General features: G+C 67.2%; 1 protein-coding gene across 2 annotated transcripts; it reads right to left on the reverse strand.

The window, feature by feature from the left end:
* Positions 1 to 1,189: 1,189 nt before the first annotated feature.
* Positions 1,190 to 13,777, reverse strand: LINGO3 (leucine rich repeat and Ig domain containing 3). 2 transcript variants are annotated; one of them, XM_041763369.1, is made up of 2 exons: positions 13,718 to 13,777; positions 1,190 to 4,757 (listed from the first exon to the last, which is right to left on the reverse strand). In XM_041763369.1, the coding sequence occupies exon 2, from the start codon at positions 4,709 to 4,711 to the stop codon at positions 2,933 to 2,935; it is 1,779 nt and encodes a 592-aa protein (XP_041619303.1). In that variant the 5' UTR covers positions 4,712 to 4,757; positions 13,718 to 13,777; the 3' UTR covers positions 1,190 to 2,932. The 2 variants fall into 2 exon arrangements, with proteins under 2 accessions (XP_041619303.1, XP_041619304.1); XM_041763370.1 differs by lacking the exon at positions 13,718 to 13,777 and adding an exon at positions 9,312 to 9,332.
* Between the last annotated feature and the right edge of the window lie 1,492 nt (positions 13,778 to 15,269).

Below are 15,269 nucleotides of genomic sequence, written 5' to 3' on the forward strand. Positions count from 1 at the left end.
GCTGCAACCCCCCCACCCACCACCTGGAGTGGGGTGGGGAAGGACAGCGGGGAGACCCCACCTCCCCTCGGCTGGGGACTCTGGGCACATGCCCTCCATCCCCTGACCCCCGCTTTGCCCATCTGTAAAGTGAGATCCTAAGAGGCCCCAGCGCTCAGGCTGTCACCTGTGGGGAAGGAGTTAACGCAGGAGCCGGGAACGGCACTCGGAACAGCACGGGCGCTCCCGACGCGCCACCTGTCAGGCCATCACCGCAAGTCCTTCTGTCCCCACCTGCCCCTCCCCCCGGTGACTCAGGGCCAGTGTTCGGGCTGGAGCCAGACGGCCCCCTGCCCCCCCAGCCCCACTCCTCCCGTGAGAATTAACAACAACCACTTGAAGTCTGTTATTAAATCAGCTTCATTTTTATTGGATTCCAACCAAATACAGCAGGAGGGGCCTGGGGGGGTCCTGGTTCATGTCAGGATGGGGGTGGGCAGGGGGGGTGGGAGATCCCAATACGCTGCCGTTCTGCAGGTCCCAACGCCGCTGAGAACACGCTCCTCCCGTCGCTGATGATGCTAAAGGCACTTGGATGTCATTTTGAGGGGCCCTTGGGGTTGTCATGGCAACCAAGGTCAGGAGGATGTGAAGGGAGAAAACCAGTCGGTTCTGCCCAACTCGGGTGGAGTCTGGGGTCCCCGGACACCCTGTTCGGCCGTCGCCACGTCCCGCCAGGAGTGGGGCCGAGGCAAGGGCGGCGGCTGCACGCTGTGGGAGCAGGACCAGCCGCGCGGCCCCGAGAACTTCCGCCTGAAGCCTGTGCTCCGAGCCCCCGGGGCTGACCCGGCTTCCTCTCTGGCTCGTCTTGCAAAGACCTTGAAGGATCCAGGATCAAGTCCACCACCAAGCCCGTCCATGGGCCTGGGCTCCGTATGTGCAGCAGTGGCTTTGACCTGGGGCCTGTTTTACAGAGGAGGACGCCAGGGGGGTCCGGGGGGTCTCCGGCCCCGGCTAAGTGCACACCTGGGCGGGGAACAGACCTGGTTTCCTGCCTTCCTACAGGTCCTTAAGAATACAGTCCTAGGGGCAGCCCGGGTGGCGCAGCGGTTTAGCGCCGCCTTCAGCCCAGGGTGTGATCCTGGAGACCCGGGATCGAGTCCCACGTCGGGCTCCCTGCACGGAGCCTGCTTCTCCCTCTGCCTGGGTCTCTGCCCCCCTCTCTCTCTCTGGTCTCTCATATATAAATAAATAAAATCTTAAAAAAAAAAAAAGTCCTAACCTCCTGGTGGATGGCCCACCCCCTACTAGTCAAGGGCTCCCACCCACACTATTTCCTGTGCCCCTTCCTCCAGCGATGGCCGGTCATCTGGCCCAAGTGGAGGGTGGGGGGCAGTCATCAGCCTGGGAGAGGCAGGGTCATGGATGGACCCTGTCTGGTGTCTGAGGATTTCTGTAAAATGTCAGCTCTGGTTGCTTACCCCTAGTGATGGGGGAACTCACTACCTGAAGGGTAACAGGGCAGTGACCTCAGGGAAGTTCTTTCTTAACTCGAGCTTCTGTGTGCCCGGCCCTAGTTCTTGCCACCTTCTCCCCAGAGCCCAGGTCCAGACCCCCTGCAGCCCGCACCCCGCCCCGGTCTTGTTCTCCCTTGCTGCCCTGTTAGTGCACTGAACAGGACCCCCGGGAAACCCCCACACTCCCTGGCCTCCGTCTCCACATGCACAGTGGGTCACAGGGCTGGGCACGGCAGGGCTGTACCGGGGCGCATCTGAGGCTGGCTCGGGGGTGTGACTGAAGGTCACTCCACCTGCCTTGCTGGAGAGGGGACACCCCAGTAACCATGCTTCTGAGCCGGGGCCAGGGCGGCTGCCCCTCCGGTGTGGCGTGGACAGAGGAAGTGAGTGGCAGCTGTTGGTAGTAGTGGGGAAGCGGGGGAGATGGCTTCTCCTAGTGGGCAGCCCGTCCTGCTGGGCCAGTGGGTCCTGGGGGGAGCCTGGGGGCGGGGCATGGGCTGGCACGCCGTGTGCTGGGCCCCCAGGGGGCATCACCTCCTTGGGAAGACCTCAGTCCAGCCCCTGAGACTCCCCCAGAGATGGCCAGTGGAGCAGGAGCTGGGCTTGAGCTCCGTGTGTCTCAGGTGTGATCTGTGCATGTCCCAGGTATGAGCTGTTTGTCCCCGGTGTGAGCTGTGCTCTCACGAGAGCCCTGGGTCCCCATGGTGAGCCCTGCAGCCTGGGGCATGTGTTTAGCATCAGCTGGGTCTAAGCTGTGTGTGTCTCGAGTGTGAACTGAATGTCCCGAGTGGGAGCTGGGTATGTCCCGGGTATGAGCTGTGTGTTTCAGCTGTGGTCTGTGTGTCCCAGGTGTGAGCTGGGTGTGTCCTGAGTGTGAGTGGGTATGTCCCAGGTGTGAGTTGTGCTCTCACGAGAGCCCTGCATGCTCCAGGTGAGGTCTGCAGCCTGGGGCACCTGTTTAGGGTCAGCCGGGTGGAGGTGTGTGTGTTCTGTTTTGGAGCTGTGTGTCCAAGGGTGTGTCCTGGGTGTGACCCCGTGTGCTCGATGTGAGGTGTGACCAGTGCAGGCTTTCGCGTGCCTCCCCTGGGGGCTGGGCGGCCCCCCACGTCCTGGATGCAGACCTCCGTCCCCGGGTGCACGCTGTGTGTGTGTGTGCGCCCCCCCCAGCCACGGGGTGCGAACCCCCCACAGTGAGGGCTCTGGGGTCTCTGAACTCGCACCACACTCCCACCGCACTCAGCTCAGCGACCACAGCAGGGGCAGGAAGACACGGTGAAACCTTTAGAAAATGCTCGAGAAACTATGCAAAAGATGCGTCCTGATGAAAAAACAGCCCCGTGCTCGGGTCTCTACAAAAAAGGGGACGTTCGGCCGGGAGCGGCGCGGCCTCCGGGAGACGCACAGGTGCCCGTCGGCCGGCGGGGGTGGGCGCGGGGTCAGATCATCTTCATGGTGAACTTGCGGGCGCCCCCCTGGCCGGCGGCGGCGGCGGGCCCGTCCACCTTGCGGAAGGAGTACTCCACCGAGAAGTTGTTCTTGTGCTGCCCGCGGCCGCGGCTCCACACGAAGAGCAGCAGGAAGCAGAAGAGGACGACGCCCAGGAAGGTGATGCAGCCCATGGCGGTGGACACCAGGATGGTGGTGAGGTCCAGCGGGAAGCGCACGGCCGCCTGCGTCTCGTTGCGGCCCTCGCTCGGGGTCCGGTTGGCGGCCGGCTCGGGCCGCACGGTCAGCGTGGCGAAGTAGGTGTCGTTGCCGCCCGCGTTGCTGGCCACGCACGTGTAGGTGCCGCTGTCCTGCGGGCGCGCGCCCTGGATCTCCAGCGTGCCCCCGGGCAGCACCCGCGCGCGCCCCGCGCTGGAGGCGGTCACCGCGCGGTGCCGCGGCGTCACCCAGGCCACGGTGGGCGCCGGCTCGCCCTCGGCGCGGCACTGGAAGCGCACGTCGTCGCCCGCGGCCGCCGTGACGCGCTGCAGCCGCCTCTCGCGGATCTTGGGCTTGCGGCACACGAAGTACTCGAAGAGCACCGAGTCGGGCAGGTTGCGCAGCGCGTCGCCGCGGACCTCGGCCGGGGAGGCGCAGGCCGGCAGCCGCCCGTCGAAGTTGAGGGTCTTGCGGCGCTGCACGATCCACAGCAGGCGGCAGTCGCAGGCCAGCGGGTTCCCGTCCACGCGCAGCGTCTCCAGCGTGTTGACCGAGTGGAAGGTGTTCTCCTCCAGCGTGGACAGCAGGTTGTTGGAGAGGTTGAGCAGACGGATCTGCCGCAGCCCCAGGAAGGCCTGCGGCTCCACCACCGCCAGCAGGGCGCCCGCCAGGTGCAGCTCGCGCAGGCGCACCAGGTCTCGGAAGGAGCCGCGCGGCACCGTGCTGATGGGGTTGTGCGACAGGTTGAGGCAGGTGAGGTGGGCCTGGTGGCGGAGCGCGGCCGCGGGCACGGCCGTGATGTTGGTGTGTGTGACGGACAGCGAGGTCAGGTTGAGGCCCTGCAGGCTGCCCGCGGCCACCTCCTCCAGCAGCGGCCAGTTGTCGATCTCGAGGTGCAGCAGGCCCGGGAGCCTGCGGAAGTTCTGGTCCTCCAGGGCGGCGATGGCCAGGTGGCGCAGCCGCAGCGCGCCCAGGCCGCGCAGGTGGCCCAGGGACTCGCCCGACAGCGCCGTCAGGTTGCAGCGCTCCAGGGTCAGCTCCTCGAGCGCCAGCAGCCCCGCGAAGGCCCGGCGCGAGATGAACACCAGGTGGTTGTCGCCCACCTCCAGCCGGCGGAGGCTGCGCAGGTCCTGGAAGGTGTAGTCCAGGAGGATGACCAGCTTGTTCTCGCTCAGGTCCAGCAGCGTGAGGTTGTCCAGGCGCGTGAAGACCCCGGGCGGGATGAGCTTGAGCAGGTTCCCGCGCAGCCGCAGGACGCGCAGGCGCGGCAGGTTGGCGAAGGCGCCCGGCTCCACGTGCGCGATCACGTTCTCGCTCAGGTCCAGCTCCTCCAGCAGCGGCAGGGCGGCCAGGTCGCCGGGGTTCAGGCAGCGGATGCGGTTGCGGCTGAGCTCCAGCAGGCGCGTCTCGGCCGGGATGCCGTCGGGCACGGCGGTCAGCCGGCGCCGGGGACAGGCCACCGCGCGCGTCTGCGCCGTGCACTCGCAGCGGGCCGGGCAGCCGCCGGCGGGGGGCGGGGCCGCGGGCAGGAGCAGGAGCTGCAGGCTCAGGACGCACAGCCAGCAGGTCATGGTGCGGAGCCTGGGCCTAGGGCCGTGCCACCATCCTCGTGGGCACCTGCGGTGGGGGGGGCAGCGTTAGCACCGGGGCCGCCGCCCGGCCCGCCCGGACCGCTTGGCGGTGCGCGCAGGACGCATCTATCCCCCGAGGCCCCCAGTCCCGCTCCGGGGCCCGTGCACCCTAGAGACCTGGACGCTCGCCCGCGCAAAGGCCTGGATACCCAGGTTCACCGCGGAGCCATGCCTAATGGCTGGAAAGTGGAAACTGCTCAAACGTGCATCCAACGGGGACACGCATGTCCACCACCCACGGGCACATCCCTCCGGCACCAAGAGCAGCGAAGCGCCCACACGCGTAGGACCCTGAGGCCACCACGGGCAGGGAGGGAACCAGACACAGGAGGCCCGTGTGTGACACGTCCAGGATGAGCTCGTCCATGGACAGGAAGGGGCCCGTGGGGGCACAGGGCTGGGCAGGCTAGTGGGCGTCGCTGATGGGGACAGGGCTTTTTTGGGTCTGAGAATGTTCTGGAACCACGCAGGGCTGATAGTTACACAACCCTGCGAATACACTAACAGCCCCTGAGATGTACACTTTAAAAGGGCAAATTCTATGTTACGCGAATTGGATCTCACTTAAAAAAAACCGCCAGAGAGTGTTTATTGAACTGGAGGAGAACTTTACAAACACAGTGTACAATGGGGGGTCCAAGCCCTCCCGGACATGGATGAAGTGCCTCTCGGCCCGGCTCTCAATACACAGGAGCGCAAGGCAGCCGTAGACCCTGCCCTCCTGCGGCTGGCTACATCCTCCCGGTGGGGACAGGGCTGGTCCAAATATTCCCCCTGGCCACCCTGCACCCCATCCCGCCCCGCCCCGAGGCCTCCCCGGGTCCCACACCCATCTTGCCCTCCCTCCGTTCCCTGTTTGTGTGTCTGCACTGGGCCAACCACCACATGAGACTATGACCTAGTTCAGAGCCCTGGTCACGGTCTCCTCCCAGGGGCCGTAGCCTCTCCAAGCCAAGCCCGTGGTCTCCATGGCCTGACCTCCACAGAGCCTGGAAGTCAGGGTGGAAGGAGGCGCAGCCGCAGACCGGGACGGTGACGTTTGAGCAGAAGGTAAGGCCACGTGAACACAGAGGCCGGGACCGAGCTGACGTGTCTATAAGCCGGGGAACGCCGGGGGTTGTGCGGAGCCACCTAAAGCTGGGAGAGGTAGAGAGGATCCTCCCTGGAGCCTTCGGAGGGGACGTGGCCCTGCAGGGCCTGGTTTCAGACTTCTGACGTCCACAGCGGGGAGAGAATCGATTTCTGTCGCCTTAAGCCACTCGGTTTGTGGTGTTTTGTTGTGATGCTCACAGGAGGCCAATGCAGACCCGGAGGATGGCCGGGGAGCGTCCGTGGCGTCTGGGGGAAGGGAGCTCCGGGCTGGGGAACAGCCAGTGCAAAGGCTCTGAGGCAGGAGTGAGAGCCGGCCTCGGGGGTGGGTGGCCAGATGGCGTGTGGCATGGACGGTCCTTGGGCCTGCTGGCACCCTCCTCCCCCGCCTCCTTACTCCTCCCTCCACTGCTGGGTTGCAGCCCTGGTCCTGGGGGTGCAGGTGGGGGTGCGGTGCAGACGGTGCAGCCAGACAGCAGCTGGAGGGGGCCGCCCACTAGCCGGCCGGCTATTTCCAGCACCTTAGCAGCTGCAGCCCCCCCAGCACCCGCCGGGGCCCACGAGCCCTGTTCCCGCGGGGACTCAGGCCCTCATCCGCTGAACATCTGTGCGGCCTGCTTCCGCCGTCCGGGACGCCGTGGGGAAGGAGCACCCACGGGGCCCCGAGGGCCCGCTTGCTTAATGCCGGAGATGAATTATGTAACCGGGGGCTGGGGGCTGGGGGTGAATGCACTTTGCAGGACCCATCCAGTTCAGACAAGGTCGCAGGCGTCAGGTGGCCCTCAGCCACTCGCCGGTTGTTTTGACACAAAGGGGAGATGTGGACGCAGAAGCACAGGGCAGGGGCCATGCGACAGCGGGTTGGAGGGTGCTGCTGGGGGCCGCAGGGCAGCGAGGAGCAGCAGCAGCCACGGGGAGCCGGAGGACGTGAGGAAGGACCCGTCCCCAGAGCCGTGAGGGGGAGCAGAGCCCTGCGGACCCTTGAACTTGGACTTCTGGCCGCCAGAACACGACGGAATACGTCCCCGTGTATTCAAGCCGCTGCCTCTGCACGGCCCTGTGACGGCTTCAGTGAGCAGCCGTGTGTCCTCGGCACGAGCGCGTGCAGGGGGCACACGGGCAGGGACGGGCAGCCTGGCTGCGGGGTCATCTGAAACCGGGAAAAACTGGCGCTAACCCGCCTACGTGTCCATCAGCAGGGGGTCGGCTGAATTCCGGGTCGCGTCCTGCTGCGGAGTCAAGGAGATGCACGGGTGTCGGTATAGGAAGACGGCGGAGGTCCGGTTATAAGGAGGGAAAACGGGACTAACCTAAGTGCTCATCAAGAGGGGATTAAAAAAAAAAAACGTAATCCCTGGTCGCTGTGGAACTCTAGGAGATTGGAATGCACCCCCAAGGAAAGACCGCGGAGATGCAGTTAGGTGGGGGTTAAAAAATAATAATAAAACAAAATAAGATAAATCCGGATTGCCAGACAGCCAGAATCCTATTTATGTCAAAATAAAATGAAACGGAACACCAGACTGGACTCTACATTGGGGCGGGCACATAAGTACGGGTGCAGGTGCCCCCCCCCCCGCCCCACACATGCCTGGGAATTCACGTAGCACACGGAACAGCCCCGTGAGCGAGCGGTGGTCAGCTGGGGCACAGGACAGGGGCGGAGCTGTCCCTAATTCTGACCCGGGCATCGCGGGGACACCAGTCCTTCCCCAGAGGCAAACCTCCTTCCGAGGCTGTGTTTCTAGGTCACGCTCCCCGCGCTGCTGCCCTTGCCCAGCACACGGACAGGCTGCGTCCCAGGAGGGGACAGGAGGGCCGAGGCGGGCGGCCCCCTGCTCAGCGCCCATCTCACGTGTCTGGAAACCTCCTGCCTTCAACGTGTCCCTGGCCCTGAGGTTCGTCCCAGGTCCCTGGCCAGCCTGCGTGTTCCCTGTGGTCGAGGGGTAACCGTCCTCTCCCCACCCCAGGAACTGGGGTCAGGGCCTCGACAGCCAGATTCAGAGGGAGCTGGGGCCTCTCTGGCTTTGCTCCGAGTAGGGGGCGGGTGGCATGGGCCAGCCCCCAAACCCAGGCTCCTTGTGGGGACAGAGCTGCCTGGTCGGTTCTTTCTGCAGCAGAGAATTCCCCCCCTACTATATAATTAGGTCCCCAAGGCCCAGCACGACCTGCTCCGTCCCCTCCCTGCCCTCCCCCGCCCTCTCTCCCCTCGCCCACTCTGTTCCAGACACCAGGCCTCCTGGCTGTTCCTCCCACGTGCTCCTCCGGGTCTTGCCCCAGGGCCTTTGCATGTGATGTTCCTTCTGCCCAGAACACCTTCCCCGCATGACTCCCTCCCTGACTCCGAGTCTCGTCCTTGTGTCACTTCCCTGGTGACTCTCTGTACTACAGTCCCCGTCCTGGTCTATTTCTCTCCAACTTTCTTTTATTTGTAAGTCACCTCTGCCCCTCAACGTGGGGCTCGTGGGGCTCGAGCTCACACCCCCAGGATCAGGCGACACGGGCTCCACTGACTGAGCCCCCCAGGCGCCTCGGGGCTATGCTGACGCGGTTTTACGGAGTCCCCAGGACCTGCTTCCGCCACCTCAGAGAGCCTGTGGTGCTGCGTCCCCTCGCTGGCCGCTGCCGCCCTCCACCCGACACCCCGTCCCACCGCCGCCGGGCACTCCAGGAAAGGGGCGGGGGGTTGAGGGGGCTCAGGGGCACCCGGGGGGGGGCACAGCGTCTGCCAAGGCCGGTTCAGGCGCGGCGCTGCGGGCCCAGACGGGAACGTGGACTTTTTAAATTTTTTAAGCTGTGTTTACTTTGGAAAGAAATCTGACCAAACAGAAGGCACAGAACACAGGGGAGGACGAGCCCGGGGAGGAAGGACAGGGCGACAAGAGGCCGGCCCGCGGGGGCCCCGTACCGTGACGCGGTGACGCCACAGCGGGGCTGGCAGAACACTGGGCCGCAGCCTCCGGCCCTCGCCTGTCCCCGGATGCCCGAGTCACAGTCACCCGGGGATGGCAGCACGGCTGGCCCCCCCGCACCCCGCGGCCACTCCCGCAGTGACCCGGTGTGTCTCCTCTGGAACCCTCCCCAGCGCCGCCCTGTCATCCTCTCCGCAGGGGCCGGGGGTGCGGCGACGGATTCCTACCCTGTCTCTGCCCCTTCCCTGCTCCGGGGCCGTGGCCTTGGGGGGCTGTGACGCCCACCCTATGCTCCAAACCCTCCCTCCCTGCTCGGCCGGGGGCGCTCTCCTCCGGCTCCCCGACTAAGTCCCGGCAAATACCATGATGAGCCTAGTTTCGTGTCTCGGGCAGCATGACCCCCCTGAGCTCCAGTCCCGGGGACCCCGCCGCATTCCCAGCCTCTCCTGGGGGGCCCCGGCCACGGGGAGCTGCCCCCGCTGCACCCCTCCCCCCGCACCCCCCACCCCCTCACACCCGGAGCGCCCTTCTCCGGAGACCTGACTGGCGCCGGGCCTTCACGCGTGCACGTTTCCCGATTCAAGTTTCTTACTTCAGTGCCTTTTGGCTCATTCACAGTGTTATGCAACCATCACCTCTATCTGATTCCAGAACATTCCATGAGCCCAAAAAATAGCTCCGTCCCTATCAGCAGTCCCTCCCCATCCCCTTCGAGGCCCCCCCGAAGTCCCCTCCCCGTCCGTGGAGAAGCCCGTCCTGCACGTGTCACACACGTGGACTCGCACACCGTGGGGTCCCCTGTGTCTGGTTCCCTCCCTGAGTGTCGTGTCGGGTGAGCGAGGGGACAAGAATCACGGAAATGAATACACCAAGTAGAGGGTTGGGGACAAGTGCGGGTGTGTGACGGCCTGACCTTTGTCTGGTGTGGCCCGGGGAGGCCTCTTGGAGCCGAGGCCTGAACGGTAGGCGGGGGGGGGTCAGCCGGGAGGCCGGGGAAACGGCGTTCCGGGTGGAGGGACCCACAGGCGCGATGTCCCCAACGTGGGAACCAGCCGGGTGCCCGAGGAGCAGGTGGGAGAGGCTGGGGGCCATGTGCATGTCTGGGGGCGGGGGGCGGGGGCTGGGGACCGGGGCCCTGGGTCGGGGGGTGGGGGCTTCGGCCCCGCCGAGGCGCGGGAGCAGCGGCAGCCAGGAGGGCTTCCGAGCGAGAGCCTGAGGCGCGTCTGCTCCGCGTGGCCTGACCCCGTCACCCCGGGGGCCAATGTCCCGAGAGCAGCACCGCGCGCACTGGGCTGGTGCCCGGCAAACCCGGCGGAGGACCCGCGGATCCCGGAGCTCCCGGGGCCTGGCCGCGCGCCCCCCTGCCTCGGGCAGAGACTTGATGACCCTCGGGTTCCTCTTCTGTCAAAGGGGCTCCCCCGCGGCCCTGATGGCAGCCACCCCCAGGCTGACGGGGGGCGGGGGGGCCAGCCCAGAAGTGCTTTGTGGAGAAGGATCATTCTGGAAGAGTCGACCCTGGGCGCTGGCGGGGCCGGGAGCCTCGAGTCCTCCGCCCTGCTCTGCGCCTGGCCAGGGCTTTGCCTCCTTCACTCACTTGTCCGTCTGTCTGTCCGTCCGTCCGACAAGGGCTTCGTGGGCACCTGCCGCGTGCCAGGTGCTGTTCTAGTTCTTGAGGCAAATGGCTTTGAACAAAAGAGACACACGCCCGCCTTTCTGTGGACGGGAGATAAACGGGGAAGGCGTAGGGACAGGCCACGTGCAGGCCGCGCTACGGGAGATCGCGGCGGGCGCCCCGGGGACCCGTGTCCGCACCCTGGGACCTGTGTCTGTCCCCGTGTGGCCGCAAGGATTCTGTTTGCCGACGGAATTGAGAGTAACGATGAGCTGATCTCAAGATGGGGAGACTGTCTTGGATGTCTGGGGGGGTCCCCGCGTCCTCACCAGGTCCCCCCGAGAGGGAGGCAGATAGGGAAACCCCAGAGACGGGCAAGCCCCAGGCTGCTGGCGTGAGGACAGAGGAGGGGCTGCGGGCCGGGGAGGGGGCACCTCTGGACGTGGGACAAGGCGGAGAGGGTCTCCCTGGGGCCCCCGGGGGGGGTGGGTGACCAGCCCTGCCCACACCTGGGTTTCAGGACTTCTGAGCCCAGAACCATCAGAGCATCAGTGTGAGCAGTTTAAGCCCTAACTTGGTGGCACTTGGTGACAGCGGCCCCGGGAGCCCCAGGCAGTCTCGAAGGGACAGGCCGAGGTCCCCGTGGAGCTGTGCCTGCTTCCAGGCCTGGGAGGGCCATACGGCCGAGCTCCCCATGGACCCTGCCCTCAGTACCAGCTTAAGCATGCAGACCCCCCTGGGCAGGGGTCCCGAAATCCGTCCACCATGGCGGGACCTGGGGAACGGGGACCTCTCCTCCCCTCCCCCCCAAATTGTCCAGGGCTGATTCCCCACAAAGCTCTCAAGCCGGGGAGGAGGCGGAGTGTGGCGGGGGTACCCGAGCCCCTCCGCCTTGGACACAGGTGACCTGGCCAGGCCCCCAGCGCTTTCCACCCACCTGCCCTATTCTGAGCGTCCTTTCTCCCAGGCCTGGCCACAGGGGACACATCCTCCTGCCCCTGCCAGGCCGGGGGATGCTGAAGACGCCCTTGGGTGACGCCCAGCCAGGCCCCACCCCCGAGGCAGCAGCTGAACCCGCAGTGGGGGGGGCAGCGGAGGTGAGACATGGTGGGAGCTCGGCACCCGGACCCCCGTCGCCCCCACCACGACTGGGGCAGGAGGGCGCCCGGGGAGCTTGGTTTGGAGGGGCCTAGAAACAACCCCCGGTGAACCTTCTAGACAGACCCGGAAGGTGGGGGCCCAGCCACAGGCCAGCTTTCAGGGACGCGCTGCGGACCCTGCCCCCTCCCCCACTCGGAGCATCCTCCGTCCTAGATCCAGGCCCTCCTGGGCTTCCATCCGTGACAATTCATTAAGCCCTAATTAGCTGCTCCGTCTGCTGTTAGTCCCTTCACCCTTCGGGGGGCCAGGGGCCTCCCGACCCACTTTCCCCGCCAGCGAACGCACGGGCGCTGTCAGCTGGCCTCTACCGGTGAGGCCTCTGGATCCAGAACCACTTTGTCCGTGTCCACCGCGAAGCGCGGGGCGGCTGCCCTCGAGCCCAGCCCCGGCGGTGGGAATAAAGCCCATTTGGAGAAAAGGAGACGGAGGGTCAGAGTGGTCCAGCTCGCCTCCCTACCGTCCCTAAGCTCAAGAGTCAACGTTTGAACGTGGGTCTGACGCCAACCCCTTTCCGTGAAACTTCCAGAGCGCTACTGGAGGGCAGAGGGCGCCCGTCTGCGGCCGGGGATTGACAGGTGGGGGTGGTGGGTGGCTCGCTCGGGGCCCACCTGGGACAGGCTCTGCCTGGAGAGCTCCCCGGGAGGTGTCTACCTGGTGACTAGTGGTGACTCAGGGGTGCCCAGGAATGACAGCCCTGTGGGAAGCGCAGCGGAGCTGCTGCCACTCGTCTGCTCTCCGTGCCCACTCAGCGACGCACCTTCCGATCCCGGGCTCCATCTGGGGGCGGCGAGGAGCAGCCACCCCCATTCTACGGAGGAGCAACTGAGGCGGGGAGGGAGAGCGCGGGGCGGCCGCCAGCCTGCACCCGCGTGGGGTCTCATCAGCCTCAGCGCTGGGGGTCAGAGAGGGGCGCTCGCCTCGGGCTGCTGCGGGGTGGGGAGGAGGCCAGGACGACGCAGGGTTAGCCCTTCCAAGCCCCCGCATCTGGGCGGTCCCTGGCTGTCACCCCGTGTCATCCAGGTGGAGCTGCGTCCAAGGGAGGAGCCCACGGGGTTGGCCCGGGGGGGCTCTTGCAGCTGGGACCCTGCCTCGGCCGGCTGCTGCTTTGGCCCAGAGGGGCCCAGGCCCCCCCGCCCCCGGCCCTGGCTTACCACCTCACCCGCGCTGAGACCCTGTGTCCTCCACCTCCTGCCACGCACCCACCACACACCTTCCCAGCCTCCACACTTCCTCCAGGGAGCCCTGCTGGATTGCTCCAGGTCTCACAGACCTGCAGGCCCAGAGGTCCCCCTGCCTGCAGCTGTGGCACACCAGATGCCCCCCTCTCACCCCCACCCCCTGCCAGAAGCAAGAAGTCCTCGACCCTCTCTGTTCACATCTGGAATCACCAGGGTCTGCTTGTTCATAATGCAGTGTCTGGTGTCCAAACCCCAGAAGTGGGGGGCCAGGGTACCCGTCTTTTGTGCCCAGAGAACATGCTGAGGAAACCAGTTATTAAGGCGCTCTCCAAAGTAAGGAGCGGGTCTTTCCTTGGGCCCAGACCCAGGGACAAGGTGCTGTCCCCCCCACCCCAACTTGTTGAATGGGGCTCCGTGGCCTCACTGGCCAGGCCCCAGAGGCCCAGGGGTCACCCAGGCCCACCCCAGGGGACGGAGAGTCGCTTCCCACCCCATCTCTGGTGTTGCTTGGACGCAGGCCCACGGTGCAGAGGGCTCAGCCCTGCGCCCCCAAATACCTCCCCAGCAGGCTGAGCTGTCCCCAGCCCCGGGGATGGAGCACGTCCTGGTGTGGACCCCAGGCGCCCCCTTCTCCCGGCATCTCCACCTCCCGGCTGGGGCTGGGTGAAGCCTTCGCCCTCATCGTCCCCCACCCCCCAGACCCAGCCCGCGCTCCCTTCTTCCCCGTGGAAGGGGCCGCATCCTCCCAGCGGCCCCACTGCCCCACACAGACGCCCACCCCGCTCCCCGCTCCTCTGCGCCCCGGGGAAGCGCGGGGGGACCCCCGCCGGGGGAGTGGCCCCCAAAGTTTCCAGGGGCAGCGCCGGGGGCCTGGCGGGGAGCCACGCGCCCAGGAGGGGCGCGCGGGGCGGGGGTCCCCGGGGCGGGGATGGGGCGCGGGTGGGGACTGCGGGGCGCGGGCGGAGCGGGGTCGCCGGCCGGCGCGGCCACTCACCTGGGCGGCTCCGCCGCGGACACGGGCGGGCTGCGGCGCGGGGGCCGCCCGGAGCCGACACGAGCCGCCGCCGCCGCCTCCCGGGCCGCCGTGCGCGCCCCCGCCGCGCGCCCCCGCCGCCCTCCCGGCTCCGGGCTCCGGCTCCGGCTCCGGCTCTCGGCGCGGGGACGCGCGGGGCTGCGCTGGCCGTGCGCGCCGCCTGCTCGGGGAGGGTGCGCGGCGCCGGGGCCGCAGGTGTGCGGGGCGCGCGGGGCCACGTGCGCGCAGGTGCCGGGACGTGCGCGGGGGAGGGAGGGGGGGGGAGGACCTGGGGCTGGGGGGCAGGGAGGGGGCAGGGGCTGGGAGAGGGGCTGGGGGGACAGGGAGGGGGCAGGGGCTGGGAGGGGGCTGGGAGGGGGCTGGGAGGGGGGCTGGAGGGGCAGGGGCTGGGAGGGGGCTGGGGGGGCAGGGGCTGGGAGGGGGCTGGGGGGGCAGGGGCTGGGAAGAGGCTGGGAGGGGGCAGGGAGGGGACAGGGGCTGGGGGGACAGGGAGGGGGCAGGGGCTGGGTGGGGGGCTGGGAGGGGGTGGGGGGTGGCAGGCCCCGGATACGGACAGGTCCTCCCGGACCTGGGTAGGCTCCCGGACAGGGGTAGGCTCTGGGGGCGGGAGCAGGGATGGGGGCTGGAAGGGGGCGGGGCCGCAGGGGGGGGCAGGGACGGGGGGGGGGGGGGGGGGGCTCCCGAGGACCACTGGGGCGGAAGCCTTGGTGGGTGCGTGGGTGCCTCGGTGCAGGGAAGAGGGGGGGCCCGCTGGGCTGCTCCCGGCCCTGCCCCCTCCTCCCTGCCCTGCCAGGCCCTCAGTCCTGCTCACCACCACCAGGCCCTTGCACACCTGCCTCAGCCCCTTCCCTGGGAAACCGCACCACGGTGCTCCTGAACCCACCAGGGCTCCTTGCCCTCGGGATCGTGTGAAGTCCGAGTGTGTTTGAGTGTGTTCGGGGCCCCACCGCCTGCCCCTTCCTCCCATCCCCCCACCCCAGGGCGGGCTCTTCCTCAAGCCTGCCTGCTGCCAGCAGCCTCAGGGCCTCTGCACTTGCTCTGCCCTCTGCCTTCATCCCTCCTTGGCCAGTTTGCAGTCACTCGTGTGTGTGAGTGACCGGGCTTTCCCACCGTTGTGCCCTCACCCCGCGTGGCGGTCTGCAGAGTGCTCAGCGGATGTTTGCAGGAAGAATGAGCCTTTCTACCTGGACCTCCTGTGAATAGCGTGGGGACCCGTGGGTGCCCCTGAGCTCGGGAGGCGCCTCACCTGCTGCGAGGCGTCTTGTCAGAACACTCGCTAGAGTCACGGAGCGCGGGGTCCCTATTTCCATCCACCAGGTGGGATACAGGCAGGTCCCGCGTGGAAGCGAGACAGGGCAGGAATGGGACTAGGAGTGGCGTGTCCTAGCCTCCAGGACAGGCCTGTCCCGCACCAGCCAGGGTGAGCGCGCTGTGGAGTCCGGCGGGCCCCGGGGGGTGGGGGCACCCTCACTCCCATCGCGCTAGGAACACCAGTGCTCAGCTCGTCTTAAAC

This window comes from Vulpes lagopus, chromosome 7 (assembly GCF_018345385.1).
Source record: "Vulpes lagopus strain Blue_001 chromosome 7, ASM1834538v1, whole genome shotgun sequence".
In the NCBI taxonomy this organism is placed as follows: domain Eukaryota; kingdom Metazoa; phylum Chordata; class Mammalia; order Carnivora; family Canidae; genus Vulpes; species Vulpes lagopus.

Excerpts from the sequence above, each read along its gene's own strand:
- LINGO3 (XM_041763369.1), bottom strand. The coding sequence starts at position 4,711 with ATGACCTGCTGGCTGTGCGTCCTGAGCCTGCAGCTCCTGCTCCTGCCC.